This window comes from Leptidea sinapis, chromosome 17 (assembly GCF_905404315.1).
Source record: "Leptidea sinapis chromosome 17, ilLepSina1.1, whole genome shotgun sequence".
NCBI classification, from domain to species: Eukaryota; Metazoa; Arthropoda; class Insecta; order Lepidoptera; family Pieridae; genus Leptidea; species Leptidea sinapis.
Window position 1 is genome coordinate 5,971,186 of NC_066281.1, and position 27,178 is coordinate 5,998,363.

The window sequence follows — 27,178 nt, forward strand, 5'->3', positions numbered from 1 at the left end:
CTATTATCAGAGCTATTGTTTATATAATATTATAACCAGCTAATTTAGGGACTCAACAAAACTCGAAAAAGGCTCGTTCATGACGTTCGGAGTTCAACCAAACGAACGGTTTATTAAGATCGCTCGTTCCGCATCTTGCAACTCTATAACTACCAAAACTGATGTCTGAGACACAGCTTGATGTTTAAATCTGACAATCGATGTTAGTGAAGAATATTTAAATTGAAATATTTTTATTGAAAATAGGATTTTAAATTATTGAACGTCAAAAACTACCAACCATTCAAAAAATTATGCCTCAGACATGAAAAGACCGGGATTTTATTTAATGTTTATTTAAATTTGTTATATAATAGCCTGATGGCAGTCGCACTGTTCCCTATCCATGGTATCATCAAGAAAGTAATCTACGTTAAAGTAACCTTTACCATACAAACGTTTTTTAAATCAATTTTCAATTAATAATACATACACGTAAAACATTTTGTTTTCCACCTTTTCTGGTTGTTAGAGCATAGATATCGTTGAACATAGGATTTACTAACTCGACTAGTTATTATTGATATTTTAGCTTTTTAATATTTGACTTTTAGTGTAAGAATCAATCCCAAATGTAAGCAACGAGTTGAAAAACACAAACAAATGCATCCTTATCCAATCTACTCAAAGTTATATCCCTGTTCCAACATGCGGGGTTATATTTAAAAAGAAACATAAACCAAAATCTTATTATCTATATATATAAAAAAAATTGCTGTTCGTTAGTCCCGCTAAAATTCGAGAACAGCTGGACCGATTTGGCTAATATTGGTCTTGAATTATTTGTGGAAGTCCAGAGAAGATTTAAAAGGTAAATAAATAGGAAAATACTGCTAAATTAAATCAAAACAACAAATTTGTTTTTCCTTTGATGTGTCCATACATATTTTCAATGAGAGAATTTATTGACGCACGGTTTGACAGTTCTGTTGTGAAACAATTTCATTACGACAGCAGGGTGCATATTTTACGAAGTAATTTTTGATGTTATGATATATTATTGACAAATTCATATAAAACATTATTTGTCTGTCGGGTCAGCTAGTTATCTATATATATAAAAATGAATTGCTGTTCGTTAGTCCCGCTAAAACTCGAGAACGGCTGGACCGATTTGGCTAATTTTGGTCTTGAATTATTTGTGGAAGTCCAGGGAAGGTTTAGAAGGAATAATAAGGTTTGAATAAATATGGAAGTGTTCGGAATTAAATAAAAACAACAATTTTGTTTTTCCTTTGATGTGTCCCCCGTCGTCCGATATTTGTTTTGTATGGACATAATTTCTATGAGAGAATTTATTGACGCATGGTTTGACAGTTCTGCTGTAAAACAATTTCATTACAACAACTGGAGCATAAAATATGCGAAGTAATTTTTGATGTTATGATATATTATTGACAAATTAATAAAAACATTATTTTATTTATTATATATAGAACAACGTCTGTTGGATCAACTAGTAATATAATATAATATAATATCTTTATATATATATTTCTTGTGTGCGTGTGTATGTCACTGAACTCCTCCTAGACGGCTGGACCGATTTTGATGAAATTTTTCGTGTGAGTTCAAGGGGATTCGAGGATGGTTTAGATTCATAATTGAACTACCTCCTAAACGGCTGGACCGATTTTGATGATATTTTGTGTGTTTCAGTTAATTTGAGATTGGTGTGTGTCTTCAGGTGGATTCGAGAATGGTTTAGATTCATTATTAAACTACCTCCTAAACGGCTGGACCGATTTTGATGATTTTTTTGTTTGTTTCAGTGAATTTGAGATTGGTTTAGATTCTCAATTCCGTCCATATAATATAATTCTCCTGCTCATGTGTATGTTAGTGAACTCCTCCTAACGGCTGGACCGATTTTTCAGATTTAAGACGTGTGTACAGGACAACGTCTGTTGGGTCCACTAGTATTATATAAAATGCAAATGTTCATACGCATGTCCACGGTTTTCTCTATCATCCGGAACTTCGATCAAATTCCCGTTGGGATGGCAAATACTCCTCGGTCCTCTAGTGTGCTCCCTTATGAGTTTCGTCGGGATGGGTGAAAGTGGGTGGTTGTGGGTGGCAAAAATGTGAAATTATATACATCTGTCCTTCTCTGACTAATTAAAATTCAAATTAAAATTCAAATTCAAATTCAAATTCAAATTCAAATTCAAATTCAAATTCAAATTCAAATTCAAATTCAAATTCAAATTCAAATTCAAATTCAAATTCAAATTCAAATTCAAATTCAAATTCAAATTCAAATTCAAATTCAAATTCAAATTCAAATTCAAATTCAAATTCAAATTCAAATTCAAATTCAAATTCAAATTCAAATTCAAATTCAAATTCAATTTCAAATTCAAATTCAAATTCAAATTCAAATTCAAATTCAAATTCAAATTCAAATTCAAATTCAAATTCAAATTCAAATTCAAATTCAAATTCAAATTCAAATTCAAATTCAAATTCAAATTCAAATTCAAATTCAAATTCAAAATCAAATTCAAATTCAAATATTTTTATTCAAAATAGGATGTGAAATCACTTATTGAAAGTCAAAAAAACTACCACCCATTCCAAAGTGAATGCCTCAGGCCTGAGAAGAATGGGCGCAACAAACTCAGCGGGCTTTTTTTCTTTCATCAAAAATATGTTTTACAATTAAAGTAACATTTACAAAGTAACATTGTACAATTAAACTTATTATTTAATAGCCTGAGGGCGGTCGCTCCATTCCCAATCTGTGGTATCATTAAGAAAGTCATTTATGTTATAGTAACCTTTACCACACAAACGTTTTTTAACGATTCTTTTGAATAACGTAACACCTTTGTTTTGAACATTTAATGGGATCTTGTTGTAAAAGCATATACATCGCCCCACAAAAGACTTACTAACTCGACTTAGCCGAGTAGTAGGCATCATCAGTTTATGTCTGTTCCTGGTGTCAACATTATGGTTATGACAGTTTCTGGCAAATTCACTTATGTGCCTATGAACATACATTACATTATCAAGAATATATTGAGAAGCAACAGTCAAGATGTTAATTTCTTTGAATTTTGCTCTCAATTATTCTCTGGGACCTAGGTTATAAATAGTGCGAATAGCCCTCTTCTGCAGCACAAATATTGTATTAATATCGGCAGCGTTGCCCCATAGCAATATACCATAGGACATAATACTATGGAAATAACTAAAGTATACTAGTCGCGCCGTATCTATGTCAGTTAATTGTCTAATTTTTTTAACCGCGTATGCTGCAGAACTAAGTCTGTTCGCCAATCCTTCAATATGGAGGCCCCATTGTAATTTGGAATCTAGAGTTATGCCAAGAAATATAGCAGATTCCACCGGTTCTATCACCTGTCCGTTTAACAAAACATTTGCATTTACATTTTTGACATTTGGTACGGTAAATTTAATGAATTTAGTTTTCTTGCTATTTAACAATAGGTTATTAGCGCTAAACCAGTATACGATGTCAGATAAAATATCGTTTACTTCGTCATACATAGCTTGGTTTCTTTTCACTTTGAAAATCAGTGAAGTGTCGTCCGCAAACAATACTACCTTATATTTTGTATTCTGCGATTCCTCCCAGGCATCAAAAATATTCTTGATCAGCTCAACTCCTGCATCCGTTGTTTAACGTCCCCTAGTAAAGCCAAATTGTTTCAAATTAAGTAACTTATGAGAGTTAAAGTAAGTAAGCAAATGGCTTAAAATTATTTTTTCAAAAATTTTACTAAGGGTCGGCAAAACCGACACAGGACGATAGTTCTTCGGGCCAGAAGAGCATCCCGACTTAAATATTGGTGTGATTTTACTATGTTTCAGAAGGTCAGGAAACACGCCACGATTAATACAATTATTAAATACTATCGCAAGATATGGTGCTATGACATCAATTATTGAACATATTATTTTATTGTAATGTTCTAATGTAAGCTTTTGTTAAATTCTGAAAATCTCGGGAATGATCTAGAAAGTTCTAAGGCTTTCTGGAATGATCTAGAAAGTTCGAAAATGGTTTCAATTGTTGAAATTGATCTAGGTTAGGCTAGCTTCTGGAAAGATCTAGAAAGTTCCAAAATATCTTCAACTGTTAAAATCAATCCGAAATTTTCTAGGACGTTCTATAATTTTCTAGAAAATTCCAAATTTAATGATCGATCCAAAATAATCTGAGACGTTCTAAAATTTTCTAAAATGGTTTAGAAATTTTTAAATGCCTGTCTCTGTTTAAATTGATAAACGCTTACAATCCCGGTAAAGTTGGCTTACACCATTACTATCATCAAAGCACAGAGTCAAACATTTCAATATTGTCCCGTTGACTTAAAGGAACCATGCTTTGCACACGGACAATTAAACGTCGAATGCTCACGAGTAGGATCACCTCGACATTTGTTCTTTATAGTCCGGACAATAAAACGATAAATGTAGTCTATGAACAAGTATTATAAAAAGAAATAAATAAAAAATGTAAATAAAATATAAATTAAAGTGCTTCTTATTTCAACTTATAATTTTTTGGATTCAATAAAAGGTTAATTAATTTGATACACTTTACACCGTATATTAAGTGGGCGAATAACGGCCGTTCCCAATATACTATCTACAGATAGAGATAAATTACTACCTTCTACAGTCAGTAATTAGCTGTCAATAATCTGAAGCTGTCCCAATATATCCGATAACCATTCTTATTGCCTTATATTGGGACGTGTGAATTGAAATTTCCATACAAACTTCTATCGCTGGTAAGCTATGCGTCGTCCCATTGACAGACGATCGATAAGTTTATTGGGAGAGAAAAGTCAACGATAGTTACGATTTTTATCTCAAGTAAGAGATAGACTGAATATTGGGAATGCCCGTAGTAGATAAGTCTTATTATCTAAGATAAAAATCTATGATATCTATCTACTTTAGAAAATGGATCCTTAAATATTACTTGTACCATTAAACATGCTATGTAATTTAACCCGAGCAACGCCGGGTGTCGCTACTAGTATATTATATAGTTAGTAGTGCGTACGCCTTATGTCATCAGTTATATTTACGTCAAGACAAATTGTAAAATATTTTATATTATTTCATTATAGAAGTGTCTATGAATAATCTATTAAGTCGTATTCCTCTTAAGTCACGATTTAATACAAAAGAATCCCACTACTTATTACAGTCCTCTCTTTAACTGAATGCTCAAGCATTATGCATGTGAAATGACAAGTAAGATCAACTCCTTACATTTCTCATATAAATAGAGACATTATGAAACTATGAAGCATTTAATTTGCTTCATTTCTTAATTTAAGCCATGAGAGGGCAAACGTAAGTACATACAATCATATTTTTTATTTGGTTTTGACGCCCATGTGTTTATGAATAGTCAATATATCTTATAATCATAATATGGTCATGAGATTCATGCCAGTCAAATCAATCCAATCAAAGTCGGTTTTAATGCGGAAAAGTCCACTGAAGGAGATATTAATTATCTTTAACCTAAGTGAAGTTTGTGCTGTAATATTACTAAAAATGTATGGGTGTATTTCAAGATCTCTTTAAGGCGTTTGACGCTGTCTCCCACTAATTTTGGTATGTAAATTAGAATTGATGGATTTAAAATGATAAGCTTTGCACTTGTTTGAGACCTACATCAAAGGCTGCATTCAAAGTGTAGCTATTGAGGAGTGCTTTAGATCTCCATACTATCACGCTATTTAAAAGAGCCTGACGGAATATGGTATTTTGTGCAAAAAATTTATGAAGAAACTGCGATTAATCTTGCTTTAATTTCTCAAAAATTTAACAAGATATATTTAATCCCAATCCACAGTCTACTGAAGAAGGGGTACTCCATAGAAGTCCTCCACACATGTAAAACATAAAAACTAACACAAAATAACTCCTTTGCAAAAACGGGCACTTTTTATTTATTCGTTTTTATAAAGTATTTGATGCAACAAAATAAAATAAATATTATTTACTGATGTAAAAACACTTTTGTTTGATAATTTAAGTCAATCTTTACAAAACTTTGAAATTTCAGTAGTTTTTAATACGTAGACAATTATTTGAATGCGTATAAAACTTCTTTTGCTCAAAATTTCGAGTTGTTCAGAAAAGTTTGATGTGCCCATTTTTTCCGCAAATGGGTTCGTTCTCACGGTAAGTCGTAAATAAATATCAAATCAATAAACAGATCATATATTTTGATTTTTGTATTTTGATCTCACCGGGTGTCTGAAAATAAATTGCACATTGCAGATATACTCTACATCCGTGCTGAAAAAAATCTACTCATAGTAAAGTACAAAAGATATAGGAATTTTTCAAGAGATCTCTTAATGAACGCAATGAATCGAATTCCGGTGATCTCGTCACATTAAAATATAACACCATTGATTCATAAAATAAATACAATTTCTAAGCAAACATAGATAGTATTCCACAAAATTTAAATGTAACAGAGAAGGAATTACCTAGTAAATTAGTTTTCCTCTAGAACATCAGGTTCTTTTTTTTCATCCCACAGGCGCTTTCGCGGCAGCTTGTTAGTGACAGTCAGTGAACGTGTATAAAACAAGGAAGCATTTCTGACTCATTAAAATAGCGCAACTAAAAGTATACCGTTAGTGGGCAGGTCTTATTAAGTCCCGACACGCGGATTCGTTCGGTTAGGCGAATGAGTATGATTGGGTCCTGGTCAGGCGGGATTTTAAAACCAGATAAAACAAGGATTTAAAACACATTCATGTGTATAAAAAGGTGCAGAAATTACTCGGATCGTCGTCCCAAAGGGAATTGAATCACTTTTCACGTGTATACTTACTGACCAATTATATAAAAATACATTAAGATGTATTTTATTTGAGGAATCGCATTGTCCATTGCAATTTGGTCCAGATCTGACATTGGCATCCATGTATCCAATCTCTTTATTGGAATCCAGTATACTTCTTATCTTTATTGGATTTGGTGAGAGTATGATTAGGTTCTGATAATGGGATCCATGACAAATAACGGAACTCTTCAATACATAGGAGCAAATAAACGATACTCAGCCGATTCATTTTATGCTTTCCGGATATTTGAGTCACCTACCGTAACATCGTTATGATCAAGTAGTTATCGTTGTCGAATATAATAACTCCTTAACGTACAGAAAGGTATCTGTGGCAGAATTTCTAACTGTCTGCAATCAAATTGCAATGCGCTTATGCACATTGCTGCATTGTAAAATTTAATAGGTTGTGTTGTAGGTAGGTAGCTTTGTAAAATCTACACATATTTAGACAAATTATTAGTTAGTGTACTTCAGAATCATTAAAAATCAAAAATAAAAATAAATTAAAAAAAAACAACCGACTTAAAAAAAAACTATTCCAAATAGATATAATATGAACCAAAAAGAAAAAATATTAGATTTTTTATACATTCTCATTAATCTAATTCTAGTTACAATTATTGTTATTTTGGAAGAAATATAATATTTTGTGATAGTTTTTCAAGTAAAGTAGAAATATGTCAACATATTCCGAAATAAATAAATAATAAAAAAATGAGGAAACGACGCTTCAAAGTTCTTATTTTTTTTTGAATGGACGCTATTTCAAGTCGAATTTATATCAATAGAAACTATATACTATACTATTAAAATGTCAAATGTCAAACAACTTACAAAACTTCAAAAAAAAAAAAAACAAAAAGGCCCCGCACCCTGTTTCCGTTAACTTTCGTTTACCAACATCTCATTGTAGTTGTTCTTATTTGTACAGAATTAAACAGACTTTTATTCTATTATAAGTTCAAAGTAAAAAAGCAATTCCCAATAATAAAATAAGGCGAGAAATCGAATGAGATCGTGTGGTTTTCGTCGTGGTGTCAAATTACGTTCCTCGAATAGTTACCGATCCGTCCAACTACCACCCCATTGTCATTATCTCCATTTCCTCCAAAGTAATGGAGTCCTGGATTATATGATGATGGATGATGATTGCATTTGAGTTTAGCGAAGTTACATCAGATAAGTCAGTCAATATTGAGAGTCATAGTATTGACAAAAAATGTGTTATCTGTAACAAAGATTATTATTTATATCACCTCTGTAAATCAAAATTCTTTTAAATAAATCTTACCGTCTACAGATCGAACACTTCTTTACAAAATTAGCCTAGTCGAGGACCTACCTTCAAGGTAGACTTTTTTTATGTTATGTGATCACCACCGCCCACATTCTCTCACAACACCAGAGGAATCACAGTAGCAGAAACAACGCCAAGGAGCTCATTCCACAGCTTTGTTGCAGGTGGAAAAAAGTTCCTTGAAAACCGCACTGTGATTAAATTTCAAAGTCAAAGTCAAAATATCTTTATTCATTGAGGTCATATTTGATCATTTTGAATCGTCAATTTAAGGTTTCTTATAATAATAAGAGCTACATAATGTAGTTTGCAAAAATAATACATATACTTATACTCTAGAAAATTATAATATATATTTTGTTTAATTAAGACAGAGTTAGAGCATGTTCATTCCCAAGCATTTTTATCATCTAAGTAATCCGTTATTTTATAGTAAGCTTTTTTATAAAGTTTCCCTTTACTTGAATTTTTTTATTTTTTTATTGTCAGATTAAGCATATCCCTTGGAAGTTTGTTATAAAAGCGTATACATTTCCCTTGAAATGATTTATCAACTTTGTGGAGCCTGGTAGTGGTAACAGCAAGCTTATCTTTATTCCTTGTATTAAACTTATGACTATCGCTATTTTTCTTAAACAAGTTAATATTCCTATGCACATACATCAGATATTAATAAATATATTGACAAGTGACGGTCATTATACTTATCTCTTTAAATTTTTCACGGAGTGATTTTTTGGAACCCATATTGTAAATTGCACGTACAGCCCTCTTCTGCAGCACAATGTTGATGATGTTAATATCTGCAGCACTTCCCCACAGCAGTATACCATAAGACATAATGCTGTGAAAGTAGCTGAAATAGACTAGTCTAGCTGTGGCTACATCTGTATAGAGACTGATCTTTTTGACTGCGTATGCTGCAGAACTGAGCTTCTTCGACAATGTATCATTTTGAAGGCCCCATTGAAGCTTATTATCGAGGGTTATACCTAGAAATACAGTGGTGTCCACGAGAGCTAATTCTTTATTTTTAATTGTAATATTAGCTTTTACTTGTTTCACATTTGGTAGTATAAATCTAATATACTTTGTTTTATTCTCATTAAGTAGAAGATTATTAATATAAAACCACTTTACTACCTTCGAAATTGCATTGTTTACAACGTCGAAAACGTTTTGTTGTCGCTTAAGTTTAAATTAAAGTGACGTGTCATCTGCAAACAACACAAGCTCATGATCGTCCCTCACAAAATGGGGTAGATCATTTATGTATACTAAGAATAAAAATGGTCCAAGTATTGAGCCTTGTGGCACACCTAAATTAACTCGACTCTTTGGACTCTATCACTCAAATAGGAAGAGAGAAAATCTAAGGCAACATCCCTAATACCATAGTGGTGTAGTTTCCTGATCAATGTGTCATTGTGTACACAGTCAAATGCCCTGGACAAATCACAGAAAACGCCCAGAGCGTCGTGCGATTCTTCCCAAGCATCAAAAATGTGTGATATTAACTCGACACCAGCGTCAATGGTTGAACTACCCCTAGTAAAGCCGAACTGCTTACAATGCAATAAATTATGCGAATTAAAGTGCCTTAACAATTGATTTAAAATTATTTTTTCGAAAATTTTACTAAATGGTGGTAATACAGAGATAGGTCTAAAATTACTAGGGTCAGAACAACTACCTGATTTGAAAAGTGGAGTTATTTTACTGTGTTTCATTAAATCAGGAAACACACCACAGTCGATACATTCATTGAAAATTAATGCAAGTTCGGATGCAATCATATCAATTATTGGTTTTACAATGGTAAAAGAAATGCCCCAGAGGTCTGTTGATTTCTTAACATTAATAAGTTTAAAAGCACTAATGATATCATCACTATTAATATAGTTATATTTGAATTGAGATTTGCACTCCGATACGTTTTGTTTTAATAGAGATTCTGCTATTAGGGAAGAGGAGTTTAAAGATTTTGTAGTAGAGATTGGAATGTCTGTAAAAAAATGTTCAAACGCTATAGCTACTTCCTCATCCAGATTAATGGATGCATTGTTAATTTTCAAATAAAATTTTTTATTACTAATTTTGACTCTTCCAGTCTCATTATTAATAATTTTCCAAGTGGTTTTTATTTTATTTTGACTATTTTTAATTTTTGAGCTCAGGTAACGTGATTTTGCTTCATGACAAACATTTTTAAAAAAATTTGAATTATTTCTAACTTTTTCTTTAAACTCCTCACTAAAATTATACTGCTTTTCACCATAAAGTTCATACAATTTTCGTCTTATTATATATATGCCTGCTGTAGCCCAGTCACCAAACTTTATGGTGTCGGACACCATAATAGACCTGGCTAATGTAACGCCACACATCCAAATTGTGGAGATGATATCCTTATTTGTGGCGTGTCATGCGAAGGTGATTTCGGCGACGAAATCAACTGAAATAGTTCTTCGGAAGACTCCCCGTGATATGTGCGGTAGAAGACATACAATGAAGCGACGTCTCTACGCAGCGCTAAGTGATGAAGCTGTTCACAGAGCACCGATTCCCCGATAATTCGAGCTGCTCCACGTTGCCAATGGTGTAATGGTTCAAGTTGATAATGGGATGTGCCAGACCAGAGATAACAGCATTACTCCATATGTGGCCGGACCTGCGCATTGTAGAGCGCTAGAATGAGTGTCGGCTTGTATTGCCGTGCTCTATTTATGACACCCACCTTCTTCGAAGCCAATTTGGCTTTGCCATCCAGATGACCACAGAATTGGCAATCACTCGTGATATCGAGACCCAGTATTCCAATACTAGGCCAGGCTTCAAGGTAGGTGTTGTTGAAGAGTGATGATACGACAAATGTTTTTTTTTTACTTGACCGACTTGCAATGGTCTACTGTGTGTGTGGTGTCGCTCCAGAATAGCACCACCCCATCTCCTCCCGTGGGTGTCGTAAGAGGTGACTAAGGGATACAAACAATGGAGGATGGGCAGCATCTTTTTTCGTTTAAGCACACGAGCACAACATCTACTGCGTTCGCCAACTCGCCTGCCAAGTATGGCGATTTTGGCAAACACCCCCAAACATGACAGACACTATAAGGCCCCGGCCCCCAGTCCGCGGCGGTCCGTTGTGGCCAGGGTGGCAGCAACATAAGTGACGGGGCAGGGGGTGCTAAAAATCCCCGGTTGAGGCAACGCTACCTTAAACGAAGACCATTGGCCCTGGAAACATACAATTTCAACACACTGCGGACCGACGAGAAATTGGAGGAACTGGAGGAAGCTTTCCTCAGATTACGATGGGATGTCGTGGGGTTATCTGAAGTCTGAAGACTCGATCATCCTAAATTCTGGATACATGCTATGTTTGTTACCTCAGAACTTTCGATTAGGTGAACTGATTTTAATGATACTTTTTTAATTTGAAGGTCTAGTTCTGACAATATCCATGAGAAAACCATATAAGTCTTAAATTTGCATTTAGTATGTGTGCGACAAATGGACGAATATCTCAATATAACGCCAACTGATTTCGATGATTTTTTTTATTGGGAGGGATGTACTTCAAGGGTTAGGTTCAGATTATGATCCATGATAAAATAACTCTTCAATTCTTAGGAGTAAATTAACGATACTCGGCCGAATCTTTTATATGCCATTAGGATATTTTAGTTATCTACCGTAACGTCGTTATGTTCAAGTAATTATCGTATTCGAATATGATGGTCAATGGAACTTCTTAACGGTTTACAGTAAGAGTGCTGTCTGTGCTAACCGTTCGTGATCAAATTACAATGCACCTACGTTCGTTGCTGCATTGAAACTTGACGCAAGGGCTCCAACTATGTTTCCACAAGTCTGTTTTGAATATTCTCCTCCTCTCGAGGTAGATTTCCATTTTTTTTATGGAATAGGGGGACAAACGAGCGAACGGGTCACCTGGTGTTAAGTGATCACCGCCGCCCACATTCTCTTACAACATCAGAGGAATCACAAGAGCGTTGCCGGCCTTAAAGGAAGGTGTACGGTGTGAATCAGGTTAAACAGCTCTTTGGAACACTCCCCGTGATAAATGCTGTAGAAGACACACAAAGAAGCGACGTTTCTACGCAATGCCAAGTGATCCAGCCGTTCACAGAGCACTGGGTCCCCGACAATTCGACCTGCTCTGCGTTGCACGCGGTCAAATGGATCGAGCTGATACTGGGGTGCGCCAGACCAGAGATGACAGCAATACTCCATGTGTGGCTGGACCTGTGCTTTGTAGAGCGCTAGACTGTGGGCCGGCTTGAAGCATTGCCGCGCTCTGGCTTTGCCCTCCAGATGGCCACGGAATTTGCAATCGCTCAAGATTTCGAGACCGATACTAGACGAGGCTTTAAGGGAAGTGTTGTCGAAGAGCGGTGATACGACAAATGGGGTTTTTTTAGTGGTAAACGCGCAAACTTGAGTCTTTTGGGGGTTAAATTGGACAAGGTTTAATTTACCCCATTCCACGCCCTTCTCGAGAGAAGACTCGATAGAATACCCAAGTTTCTCCCAGCACTGTTCGACGATTTCCCGAGAGAGATCTGCATGGCCCGTGTATACGGCATCACCAGTGCAGTCATCTGTTTTGAGAGGAGCGCCTTGTGCCATACACGATCAAAGGCCTTCGTTACATCCAGGCTAACTGCTAGGCCTTCCCCCTTGCTTTCAATAGCCGCCGACCGACCATGGCGAAAGCCGTACTGCCTCTCCTTGACCCTCAAGGTATACCAAGAGCTGGCGGTTAATTATGCTCTCCATGATTTTGCAGAGCAGGGAGGTAATAGCAATAGGCCTGTAGTTTGCCGGATCCGAACTGTCTCCTTTTTTTTGGATCGGATGGACAAGGGCTAACTTCCATGAGTCAGGGACTACGCCTTTAGAATAAGAGTGCCGGAATAAACGCGATAGCACCGGCGTCAACTTAGGGGCACATGTTCTTCCTCTGTAGAGATAGGCGTTTCTCCCTGACTTCATTTGTTTCACTTAAATAGCGTTGTCTCATATAAGCCGCATGTTTAGTAGATTAATAGTAGACATATTTAGACAAATTAGTAAGTAATATAATAATAATAATAGTGACACACTTTTTACACAAATTATCTTGCCCCAAATGAAGCCTGTGTTATGGGTTGCAAGACAACGATATATTTAATACAATAAACTTACTTAAAGATACATAAATACATTTAAACATCCATGACTCGGAAACAACCCATATTCATCATATATATGCTTGCACCTACCGGGATTCGAACCCGGGACCTCCAGCTTAGTAGGTAGGATCGCTAACCACTCGGCTATACAGGTCGTCAAAGTGTACTTCACATTCACTAAAAATCAAAAAATCTTTAAAAAAAATAACAAGAAATCATCACTTAAAAAAATGATCCAAAACAATATAATATGCACTAAAAATTTATAAAAAAAAATTCAATTTTGTTTTTGGAATGCTTCTAAGTAACATAAAATATTTCTCATTTCAGACTACATACAGTATCACTGAATATTACAAAGTCAATCAAATTATTTCTTTAATATATTGTAGTTACAATTATTGTTATTTATGGAATTGGTTTGCTTCCGCCGCGGTCCAGCTCTCCCCTCTCATCCTCAGATTTGCATACCAAGCATGCAAACATAACAAGATTTGCGAATCATGTGGCATGCGACGCTTGGCTAAGATGGTAACAGTGCTGTGACGTAACCCGAAAGGCGCGGGTTTGATTCTCGCAACGTCCATAAATTTTGGTACAAATTAATAATTTGTTTAGTAAACAAATCAAAGCAAGTGAAGCCTCACATATTATATAATTTTATACATTAGTATTATACATTTATTATTTGTTCGCAGATTTTTTTTAATCGTTATCTTTATTGCATTTGTGATATGCAAAAGGACTCCCCGTAAAGTCAGAAGATTACCAGATGGGCTATTACTTGGTTCAGCAACCGCGGCCTATCAAGTGGAGGGTGGATGGAATGAAGACGGTAAATTAGACAGAGTAGCTCTTTCTTTGTGTATATTATTTAAATAAAACACTTTTTGAAGAGTTAAAGCGCGTGTAACTATAAGTTACTTTTTTTTTATTAGATTTTGCGTATAAGTAACACTCTTATTATTATTTTAGTTAAAGTTACATTTCTATTTGTTAAAGACAGTTTAAGGCCTGTGATTCCTTTCGTGTTGCAATAGATTGTGGGCATTGGTGATCACTTTACACCAGGTGATCCGTACGCTTGTTTGTCCTCCTATTCCATAAAAAAAAAATGAGATCTGTAGAAGGCCTTGAAATGTCGGGCTAACTAAAATAATAATAAAAATGTTAGCTTTACGCAAAATCTAATAAAAACAGTAACAATCACCTATAATGTACCTATTGAAGACATTTCTGGAGTGGTAATAATAAATAATAATTATAAAACTTTATTAGCAACATAACAATTACACTGCTGAACACAGGTCATAATGAAAAATATAAAAATGAAACCTTTAAAAAAATTAGTAACTTCAACATAATTTGTAATAATAATATAGAATAAATAAAACAAAACTATTGAAATTAAAAAAAGAGAACAATAAGATTGAGGAGCGACTACGGTACGCAAAAACTACCTACATCTATAATTTGAAATACATATTACTATACTAAAAGTAAATTAATAAAATATAACACTACTTGATGTTTATAATTTTTATAATAGCACAGTTTTAGTCAGTGGTTTGTTGTTGAAAGTTGTATACTTAGCGAACACAGGTATTAAAATAGTGTGCATTTTCTGGCTAGCCAAATTCCCGACTGTTATACTAAAGTAATAATCCTAAGTCCTTCTGGTCTCATACGCATAATAAAAGATAAAATAACCATGTACTATGACTTACTCAGATAATAACAGTGACTCAGGTGAAGGTATATGTGAACTATTCTCGGAATATTTCTTTTCCACCTTTTTGGGTTATCAGCAAAGTTCATCAGACCCCATACCTAGCCCCTCTTCCACCCCACTCTTTGATTCTGAACTTTTTGATTTTGAACGAAGAGCGGGTATAGAAACTGCCCAAGTTCATAGATCTAATTAAATCAACCAATCTTTCTTATCAACTGCGCCAATACTCTAACCGTAACCGTAACCGTACTACATAAGAGATCACTAAGGGGGGGCATCGTATCTAAGATCTGGATATCAGCATACGTTACACCTATCCATAAAAAAGGTCCTAAACAGCTTATAAAAAATTATCGACCGATCTTCAAACTCTGCATACTGGCAAAAATACTAGAACGAGTAGTATAATATGACCAGCTATACCTGATTTTAAGGCTTCAATTTAGTCCCTCTCAACATGACTTCGTCAAAGGAAGATCCACCATATCAAAACTGGTCACTTCACAGATTTTTTATCGGATAAAATGGACAATCGCAACTAAGTTGACCCAGTGTACACTGACTACAGCAAGGCCTTTGATCGAATTGACCATAACATACTACTACTCAAATTAGCTAAGGCAGGCATTAGAGGTAATCTGTTTCGCTGGTTTTCTTCCTATGTAAAAAAAAAGATCGCAGGCTGTAGTGCTCAACGGTTTTACCTCGTCATGATGCAGTATTCCCTCGGGCGTGCCACAGGGTTCCTTTCAAGGGCCTCTACTCTTTATTATTTTCATTCAGGATATTGACACTTGTTTTCATAATTCCAACATTTTGCTCTTTGCTGATGATATGAAAATCTTTAGAGTAGTAAATAACTACAGGGACCAGAGGCTTCTTCAAGATGATCTATTTAGAGTCGATCAATATTTCTAAATGTTTTGCCATATCCTTCACGCGTAAACATAACGTATATAGATCCACATACAAGTTAAAGAATCAAGAAATGGATCGTGAATCCACTATACTAGATTTAGGTGTAACAGTCGATAGTAAGCAACGGTATGACAAACATGTGGACCGAGCTGTGAGTAAGGCATTAAAAATATTAGGATTCTTCATCCGATCATCTAAAGATTTCACAAAATTTAAAACAATTAAGTTGTTTATTGTGCCCTGCGAGCCTACCATGAACTCTTATTGCAATTCAATTGACAACCTAAAATATACTGCTTTGCTAAAAAAATTAACTCGTTTCCTTAATTTTAATTTAAAATCAATTTTGATAAGAAATATGAAGGTTTATGTGCCTAGTTGGATGTACTGACACTTACCTTTCGAAGAAATATAAGTGATATATCCTACCTCATCAACATTATAAATAATACGGTTGATTGTGCACAGCTTCTTGAGAAGTTGCTCTTTAAAATCCCCATATTAATGTATTAACACATCCTTACCTTGCCTTAATACCATCCGTACCTTTTCTATTCTACACACACCACACAAACACTGGCAAACGAATTCTTCAACTTTTATAAATAATTCCTTAAGTTAAAAACTCGTTTGCCAATATTTGAATTAGCTTTTGTTTTACCGCTCATTGTATAGCTTTTGTATTGATTTATTCCTTGCAATTTTTTCCCCTGTATTTCATATTACTTTTCTTTTCCCAGTTGAGTGATTTTTTTCTTTTTTATATGTTAATTCTATCTGCGGAAACTTGTAATTAGCTTATATGAAGAATATACTGTAATTAATGACTAATTTCTGTAATTTAAGCTGTACGTTTTTTAAAATAAAATTAAAATAAAATTAAACTTTAAATTACCTTCGTATGACTCGCACGTTTCCCGTAGTTTGTAAGGTACTCGATATATTTAAACCAAAACTCGCTTCGCGGCAAATTCACAATAATGAAATAGAAGGGCTGATCACCTTCTGGTAACTCTATAAAAGTATTTATTTTAATGTGCTGTATGGTTACAGGTAAAACAGAAAATATTTATGATCATCTGACGCACACTGATCCATGCTTTGCGGTAGATTGTTCAAACGGTGATGTAGCGGCAAACTCCTACCACTTCTACAAAAGGGATATTGAAATGCTTAGAGAACTAGGCGTTGATTTCTATAGATTTTCAATCTCTTGGACTAGAATACTACCAACAAGCTTTCCCGATACAATCAATCAGGCTGGTGTTGATTATTATAATAAATTAATTGATGAACTCCTAATGTATAATATTCAACCAGTAGTTACTATTTTTCATTGGGATCTACCCCAGAAATTACAAGAGCTCGGTGGTTGGACTAATCCCCAGATAGTCGAATGGTATGGAAACTATGCTAGAGTTATTTTTAGTCTTTTCGGAGATAGAGTGCAGCATTGGGTAACAATTAATGAGCCACAACAAATTTGCCAGTGGGGTTATGGATCATCAGAATTAGCACCAGCATTAAACCTAAGCGGGGAAGCAGATTATATGTGTGTAAAGAACCTACTCTTAGGACATGCACGAGCTTATCATATTTACGATGAAGAATTCAGACCTATACAAGATGGTACAATATTCATATCAATTAGTTGCGACTGGTATGAACCTGCCAGTGATACTGATGAAGATATTCAAGCGGCATACGATGTTAACCAATTCATGGTAACTATACTTTTTACAGAAGAGGATAGCTGAGGAGTATGTTAGTAGTTAGTCTGGTAGTACGTGATCACAACCATCTAAAATTACACGGGATACCAGAGGAATAACAGGAGCAGGTACTTTTATTTAGCAGAAATTTTTATTGTACGTGTACTCAAATAATATCGGCAGGAGAAAGCAGATTAAACTTCTATTCGTAATACTGCCCGATAGTTCAAAGTTATGAAGAAGACAAAAAATTATGCAACACATATTTCGACACGCTGTATTGGTTATACGAATGTTTTGTGTACAGTAACTACAATAGATTGTTTTCATTAAAGAACTGGAAGTACTACTTACTAGTAGTCTACCAAGAGGAACACCAGCGCTCACGGTTTCAGGCCCCATTAAAAAAAATCATAAATAATGTGTAATAACTCTGTAACTGAAAATAAACGTGTCAACCTCTGACGAATACTATTAGATGGAAGTTGTCAGAGAAGTGTCCTTTACGGACGTATTTGCAATTTCCAAAAGCCAAATGGTTAAATTATTTTTGATTATAAGTTGGTGAATCAATAAGGTTCTTCATAATTTTGGGGATTGCCTAAAGTGGATATGTGTCTGTAGTTTGCCAGTCTGAGCCTTTTTTAAGAAAAGGCCGATTCTAAGTTAAGAAATTCATTAAGGCAATACGCCCTGCATGAAGCCGCGTTAATGATATTTCAGGGGCATGCGTTGGTACGTATGTGCGTATGTACGATGGAGCGGCTCGCTCAGTGATGGAATTTACCAGTGGGTAGCTCCAGTGAAAAGGATGCCGGCTAGACAATGGCTTCTACAACTGCGCCTTTTTCTACCGTGAAGCAGTAATGTGTAAGCATATTGTGTTTCGCTTTGAATGAAGCCGTAGCTAGTGCAGTTACTAGTTAAATGAGACTTCCTCTTTTAGGTTACCTTGAGCGAGCGCAATTGTAGTGCCTCTCAGAAATTTTGGATTTTTCAAGAACCCTGAGCGGCACTGCGTTGTAATGGGCAGGGCGTATCAATTATCATCAGCTGAAAGTCCTGCTCGTCTCTTCCTTTAATATCATAAAAAAATAGGAACACGATTGACCCTTAAGGCAATCCCTACAACATCCCACTAATTCCATTCCTAAACGCTTCAAATTGTACTTATGACGATTTTGACCTCTTAGTGCTATAAAATATTATTTGTGTTATTTTGAGCTCTTCGAGCTCAAAGAATTAGTTGTTATATGTTAACGCTGATAAAAGATAAAGAAATCCCTATTTTTTATACACTTTTAAGCCGATATTACTTTTGAATGAAAAAAACGATTTTCACGCAGTTTTTAGTCAATGGGTTTAATAGCTCTAGCAGTTTAAAAACTTTAAAAAGTATATATAAAACTAGCTGACACAGCAAACATTGTATTGCCGATATAAAAATCGCGATACAAAAGTAACTGTTGATCTATAATATGCTGCTGATATATAAATATGCACTCAAAATTTCATGAGAATCGGTCAAGCCGTTTCGGAGGAGATCGGTCCCGCACACCGTGACACGAGAATTTTATATATAAGATTTAATTTTTCGTACTTATTATGAGATATCTCAAAATCTATCGGTCTCATGACAAAACACAGACACATACAGACATACAGATCTTAAAAATCGTCAGGAACGCTTCCTAGGAACTTACAACGTCGAAATCTGATGAAAACTCGATTTTTGAAAAACGGGGTAAAAACAATTACAATGCGAAATTTTTAAAATTTCAATTTCCTTAGCGGGAAGTAAAAAAAATCCATTTTATTTGTATTCACAAAGCACGCGGTACTTTTCATTTCCTTTGTATTTTCATTGTGCTCTGGCAGCGCATATTTAGAAGCGATCCATTATTGTTTAGAGTTTTCGAGTTCCAAATCAAAACAATCCCCAGAAGACTCAGGATTAGCTTCACTTTCACCGTAAGTACCAAGGTGTTAATCTTCATAGTATGCAGCGGGTGGTAGTTATAGTTGGCAAAGTTTGCCAGGACCAACTTTCGGGACGCCGAATACTTCCGTATTCCAGATAGTTTGAAAACCACCACCACGTCGAGATGGCACAGGCGGCTTTATGTTTCCTTACGGAGATGCAGATATCTCGACCTAGCGATACGTCATATTTAACGTACCCCGGGTACAAAATTGATAATTTTTTTCTGCATGCCGGGGTATGTGTGTACGTTAGGGAGGATATCTGATGTCACCGTCTCGGCAAATTTGAGGGTAGGGACCTGTCTACTGTCTGGCTGCGTGTAGATATTGAGGACCGCGTCCGCATCTATGCATGTGTTTACAGGCCCCATAGTGGTAACGCAGAAACGGATCATCTCATGGGCTGCGTTCAAGCGGCAATTGACGGCGTACTTGCACAGATCCCCTCCATTAAAATCGTAGTCTTGGGTGATTTCAACGGGCACAAAGCCGAATGGCTTGAATCGCGTACCACAGACTATGCAGGGCAATCTGTGCATAATTTTGCATTGCCGTATGGTCTGTCCACATTGGTTGAGTCGCCAACGCGGCTCCCGTATGTGGATAGACACATGACGTCCTTATTAGATCTTCTGTTGACTACACATCCCGATAGTTACCAGGTCTCTGTCGACGCCCCTCTCGGAACGTCCGACCTTTGCCTGGTCAGGAGTGTAGTGCCTATCCCACGTCGCATTTCTCACTACAAGTCAGCAGATTGGGATAGCTTGCGATTGGGTCAAAATTTGTTTCCCTACGGATGATCCTAGTGCCTGCGCCGTTGCAGTAGTCGATGTGCGGGGCATGAATATTTTTATATCAAGCTCTTTAGTACCGATCGGTGGCAAATCACATCACTGGTTTGATTCGTCAGTTAAAGCAGCATTTGACTGCAAAAAACAGGCGTATCGAACTTGGGTTGCGGCGCTGTGCTCAAAGGATCCCAAACTGCAAAGTTCTAAAGAGGAAAAATAACCATCGGCGTGCAGCTTTCTTTCCAGTTACCCTACCCGAACACGCAAGTTCTGGTCGTTGTCGAAAGCTGCCCTTGGTAATTTCAACCAGCCGTCAGCCAGCAGGAATGACACCCTGGCGCATACGGCAAAAGAGAAAGCCGATCTCCTGTGCGCTCTTCTCGCCTGCAACTCGACTCTTGACGACAACGAAAAAACACCGCCGACCATTCCGCGGTGTCAGAGGTCTATGCCTAAAGTACAGTTCAGACAGAAAACTGTTAGGCCAGCTCTGTTTTCGTTGGATGACAGGAAGTCGAGCGGGCCGGATGGCATTTCTCCAATCGTGCTTAGAACGTGTGCCCCTGAGTTGACGCCGGTGCTAAAGCGTTCATTCCGGCACTCATATACAAAACGCGTAGTCTCTGACTCATGAAAGTCAGCCCTTGTCCATCCGATTAAAAAAAAAGGAGACAGTTCGTATCCGGCAAACCCAGTTCTCAGTATCGGAATCTCAAGCGATTGCCAACTCCGCGGCCAACTAGAGAGCAAAGCCAAATTGGCTTCGAAGAAACTGGGCGTCATAAATAGAGCACGGCAATACTTCAAGCCTACATTGAAGTGCTGTACAAAGCGCAGGTCCGGCCACATCTGGAGTATTGCTGCCATTTCTGGTCTGGCACACCCCAGCTTGATCCATTTGCCGCGTACAACTCAGAGCCTCTCGAATTTTCTGGGACCCAGTGCTCTGTGAACGGCTGGATCACTTGACGTTGCGTACAGACATAGCTTCATTGTGTGTCCTTTACCGCATTTATCACGGAGAGTGTTTCGAAGAGCTGTTTCACCTGATTCCTGCCGCCGAGTTCCACCTTCGCACGACACGCCCACACAGTGTCCTCCACAGTGCGGTTTTCAAGGAGCTTTCTTCCACGTACTACAAAGCTGTGCAATGTATATCTTTTTTGTGCGGTGTTTCCGGGACGATACGACATGGGTACCTTCAAAAACAGCGCGTACACCTTCCTTAAAGGCCGGCAACGCTTCTGACGCTTCTGTGATATTTCTGGTGTTGCAAGGGAATGTGGGTGTCTATGATCACTTAACAGCAGATTAAGTGGTCACAGCCCGTTCACTCGTTTGTCCTCCTTTTCCATAAAAAAACTCGCTGGTTTCAGTGATGACTTTTATGAACATTGGAATATGGATCCTTTGTGTCAAACAAATATGAACTCAGGAATGGTACTCGTATACCTATTAGTGTTTGAATGTTATATTATGAAATATTAACCATTCTCATTTTTTTCTATTTTAGTGGGGCCTGTATGTTCATCCAATATTTTCCAAACGCGGCGATTACCCTGACGTTTTGAAGAAAAGGATAGGCGAAATGAGTAAGAAGCAGGGTTTCCTGGACTCCAGATTGCCTGAAATGTGGCAAGACGAAATAGATTACATCCAAGGAACTTCTGATGTATTCGGTCTAAACCATTATTCTACACATTATGCATATAGAAATGCCTCCACTGCAAAGTACTTTAGTCAATTTACTAAGCCGTCATTCGAAGCCGATTATGATGCATTGACATATCAACTACCTGAATGGCAAATTGGAAAATCTAATCTTACTATGGTAAGAAATCTCAAGTCAACTTTATTTTAAACTTTCCGGAATCATTGATTTATTGCAAATGACAAGTTATCACTTTGGAATTGCATACATTTCATCATTACGAAAAAAAGTGTGTGTGTACAGAAAGAAGTACGCATGCAAGATGTTATACTAGTTTCGTATAACAATGCAAAAATCCTGAAAAAATATTTTTTCTCTTGATATTTTAAAGAATCGCAAGATGATCGATGCCTCGTAACTGTTTCAAGAGCAAACTGTCTTAATTGCTGTCTAAACCAATTCTGACAGTTCGTTCTTTTACTGACATATTTTTACAACTATGTGTGTATAAATTCATGGAAGTCCGAATTTCAAGAGTATTAAAACTATTTTTAGTACGTACCATGGGGCTTCTACAAACTCCTTACATACATAAGAAAACAATTTGACAATGTACCAGTGTTCGTATCAGAAAATGGATTGGCCACTCACGGTGGGTTGAAAGACGACGATAGAGTGGCGTACTACCGTGGATACATGGCTGCCATGTTAGATGCCATAGATGAGGGTTCAAAAATAATAGGATACACGGTTTGGAGCCTTATGGATAATTTTGAATGGAAACATGGATATACGTAAGTAAAATATTTTAAAGTTACTTAAAGCCTAACGGAACCTCAATATTTAGCTCGCCATTAGATTATGAGGCATGTACGATTTAAAGGATAAATTAGGGAATACAAATGATTTAAGTTTTCTTTAGTGTTCATTCCGCCAATATTTGTTTTCAAACAATTCGACACGTGTTTCGCCTCTACACGAGGCATCCTCAGGACGTGTTGTCTCGCCAAAATCTGGCACGAGACTGAATAAAATGAGCCGAAAGCCGCTCTTTTATACCCTCGTCCCATGAAATGACGCGCTGTGATTGGTCGGCTGTTGTGACGTATTACCCCCGGAAGAGACATATAACAAAGGTGATGGGACTAAATTTGTTTGTACATTCAACAATGTAAGCATGTTATTTTTGTGTTTTATTATTTCTAATTGCTCTAACACATTTAACAAAGTAACGCCTAATTTGATAAATTTTCTTAAAGTAGAGAAACTAAATAAAGGAAAAACATAAAAAGTTAACACATTAGTAAAATTCTACTATCAATTTTTGTCTGATATCATAATAATAATAATATATCTATTTATTTTCTCCTCACAAAGATCTTAAAGCTAAGACAGTACAGTAGTGTTACATATTTTTAACAGATAGTATATCAATGTTTAAGCACTGATCTTACTTGATAGGTAGGAGATTACCTACTTCTATCACAATATCTATAATATCTATAAAATGATTAAAAAATTGAGCACACAAGATATTAAGATTATTATTAGAGTTAGAAACAGCTGTGGTAAAATATACGGTCGGAATTATTTAATTTAACTTTTGTACCAAATCTTTGTTTTACATCTCCACCAGACAGCTGTGAGAGTAACATATTAATTTAATAATGTTCAAATTCAAATAGTTTATTTCTCAAAATAGGATAACTGCATCACTTTTTGAAAATTTAAATTATTTAGATTGCTTTAATCCCATGCACTTTTATATGTTATATAATCTTTAATTGTATAATAAGCTTTTTTTTTAAAGTTTCTGTTTGACAAGTATTTTAAACTTTTTTAATAGTAGATTGCAATTAAATTTCTTCGGGGATTTTATTATACAAACACATTTTCCCCTTAATGATTTACTTATTTTCGTTAGCCTTGTGTGAATCAGAGCAAGATTATGTTTATTTCTAGTGTTGCAGTTATGAATGTAACTACTTTTTTTTAAAACGATCTATATTTTTATGCACAAATATTAGGTTTTCAAATATGTATTGACATGGTACTGTTAATATGTTGATCTCCTTAAATTTATCTCCCAATGAATGTCTACTGGATAGATACAGTCACTAAATTGACGATGATTTTGGGTGCACTGGAAAATCATCGGTTGACACGAGTGTAGGAATCCTAAGTAGGCGTCCCTACGGCGGGCTGGCCATCCTCTGGCAAGTCCAAGTTCTCCAGAGTGACTATAGTGGAATGTAGTAATGACCGTTTATGTGCTGTCCGTGTTAATACAGGTGCCAGTGAATTTCTAGTCATTAATGTGTATATGCCAGTGGATTGTTTAGACAATCTCCCTGAGTATACTGATGTGTTAGCTAGCATATAATCCATAGTGGAGGACAGTAGTCTGGAAGTGTCTTACGTGCTAGGAGACTTCAACTCACATCCCGGTAGCAGATTCGCTGATGAAATGTTATCATTTTGTACGGAACAGCAGTTGCTGTGTGCGGGTATGGAATTTCTAGGATCTAAGTCTGATACCTTCACGTTTATGAGTGACGCCCATGGCTCACGACCCTGGCTAGACCACTGACTAACTACTTATGCTGTGCGTGACACTGTAACTAAAGTACAAGTAGACTACAATGTTAATTGGTCAGATTATTTACCTCTATTGATTCAATGTAATATTAATGAAATCGTATAAAAATCTAGAGTTACCGATTGAAAATTGATTTTAATTTGATTGAAATTGATTGGTATAGTAAAACATGTAATGATAATTTTATGACTATGTCTCTGAACTGTGATAATGTATCTATTGATATATGTTTTATTAAGTCTATTGATACGTTTTGTGCTAAGATTATAAATGTACTCTACACTGCATCCATTTTAACTAGTGGTACTCGCTGTGAACGTCAGAAAAACAAAAAAGTAGTGGGCTGGAACTACCACGTTCAACAAAGTCATGCAATAGCGCGCCAAGACTTCACATGTTAGCTTGATAACGGTAAGCCTAGAACCGGTTTTATATATGAAAGAACGTGCAATAGCCGTAAAAAAATTAAGATAAAATTAAGGTGGTGTCAGGATAACGAAAAATCTATTAATATGAATATTTTAGCCGAAAGCAGAAAGAATAAAAATTTTGGAAAGATACTAAAGTTTTAAATAGTAAATGTAGTGCGCCAATTACAGTTGAAAATTTGGAAAATCGGATGGATATTGCAGACTTGTTCTCTAAGCATTTCAAGGTTGAGCCATCAGCTCCCACCCACACTTCTTTGTCTGAGCCTGAGGCAGCTGCCGACGGGGCTGTTCAAATACCCCCGACTTTTTCACCTGACGACGTCGCGGCCGTAGTGCGTCAAATGAAGTGGGGAAAGTCACCTGGCTTCGGCTGCCTTAGTATCAAACATATACAGTGTGCGGGTGTTAAAATGCTTAGAGTTCTTTCCGAACTCTTTAATACATGCCTAAAATATAAATACCTGCCGTGCGACCTTATGAGAACCGTGGTAGTTCCAGTCCCTAAAAATAAAACTGGTGATTTATCTAAATTATATAATTATTGCCCTATTTCACTTGGAGCTATTATTAGTAAGACACTCGAGAGACTGCTACAAACCGCACTGGTAAGGGAGATCGAGATGCTCAATTTGGTTTTCGTACTGGTATCGGGACAGACTCCGCAATATTTAGCTTGAAGAATACCGTTAATTATGGCGTTGCTCGAGAAACCTCTGTGTATGCATGTTTCCTAAGATCTTAGGCTCGATTTTGATATTGTAAACTATGATTTACTTTAGTCGAAACTTCCTAAAACGGATGTTGATAGCAGTATTGTGGATCTGTTGCGGTACTGGTACGAGAACCAAATTAACAATGTTAGATGGGCCGTCACGCTCTCTAGTGATTATATCAGGCATGTTCGCCGAGGCACGAGTTGCCGATTTTTTTGCGATAATGCGTCTCCGCATCGAGTCGTTCTGGAGTCGTCTGCGTATCTTATGTTTAAATTTTACTTATTTATTTATACATATTTATATCTTATTTGTAATTTTATTTTGTATAATGGACTTGCTCTGAAATAAATGAATATTATTATTATTATAAAGCATGGCCTTTTACTTATAAAAATAGTCTTGGGTGTAAAAACTGAGTTATATTCTTCACTAACAATTTAAAAAAATGTATTATAATTATAATGTGTATGAGGGTTTTCATATACTTTAAGTAATGGTAGTTTTAACATCAAGTTATGTTTAAACATTTCAAAGCGTTTTGTGGTTTTTATTATTACAGTACATTCTTCTTTAGAGTTATTTGTTATACTAGGCAAATTAAATTGTACTTGCTGACCACACTGGTCATAAGTAATCTTACTTACAATAAACTATGCTCCTGAAAAATATGTATTTCTAGTAGGTTATAAGAATACATTTTGACAGTTAAGTGATTGAAAAAACTTTTTAATTTGATGCACAAGGAGGCATTTTCCAATAATAAATCTTCATTGAAGTCTCCACATATGAAGATTTTTTTGTTGAATGTGTATAGGAGAACCTACATAGTTCACTTACAGTACAAGTAAATAAGGTACTAAATTAAATATACCTTTCGTTTTTTTGTTTCAGCGAACGATATGGGATCTATCAAGTCGATTATAAGAATCCGGCGAGACCTCGCATTCCTCGAAAATCTGCGTATGTCTTTAAAGAGATTATCAGATCTCGCACCATTGATATGAATTACAAACCTGACATGTCTATACCTATGTCTGTTTATTATTAATTATAGACAGACCATATTTTAATAACTGTTTATGTAATTTATTGGAATAAATGAATTTCTTTTATCGACTAAAATTATTAATTACATACGTTCTTCGATTAGGCATAAGTCCAACGATGCTACAACTCGTCTTGGTTTGCTGTATGCCTCGTTCATAATGTCACAGGAATCTCTCCTTTACTCAATACGCTTCCTTCC

General features: G+C 35.9%; 1 protein-coding gene across 1 annotated transcript; it reads left to right on the forward strand.

The window, feature by feature from the left end:
• Positions 1-5,255: 5,255 nt before the first annotated feature.
• On the forward strand, positions 5,256-27,048 carry LOC126969234 (myrosinase 1-like). The gene is made up of 6 exons (XM_050814588.1): positions 5,256-5,382; positions 14,095-14,231; positions 17,100-17,770; positions 22,049-22,366; positions 22,742-22,980; positions 26,824-27,048. Exons 1-6 carry the CDS (start codon positions 5,369-5,371, stop codon positions 26,978-26,980), a joined length of 1,536 nt encoding a protein of 511 aa, XP_050670545.1. The 5' UTR covers positions 5,256-5,368; the 3' UTR covers positions 26,981-27,048.
• Positions 27,049-27,178: the final 130 nt, after the last annotated feature.

Coding starts and splice junctions, on each gene's coding strand:
- LOC126969234 (XM_050814588.1), top strand. Junction 14,232..17,099: donor GGGTGGATGGAATGAAGACG/GTAAATTAGACA, acceptor GTATGGTTACAG/GTAAAACAGAAAATATTTAT. Junction 22,367..22,741: donor GAAAATCTAATCTTACTATG/GTAAGAAATCTC, acceptor AACTATTTTTAG/TACGTACCATGGGGCTTCTA.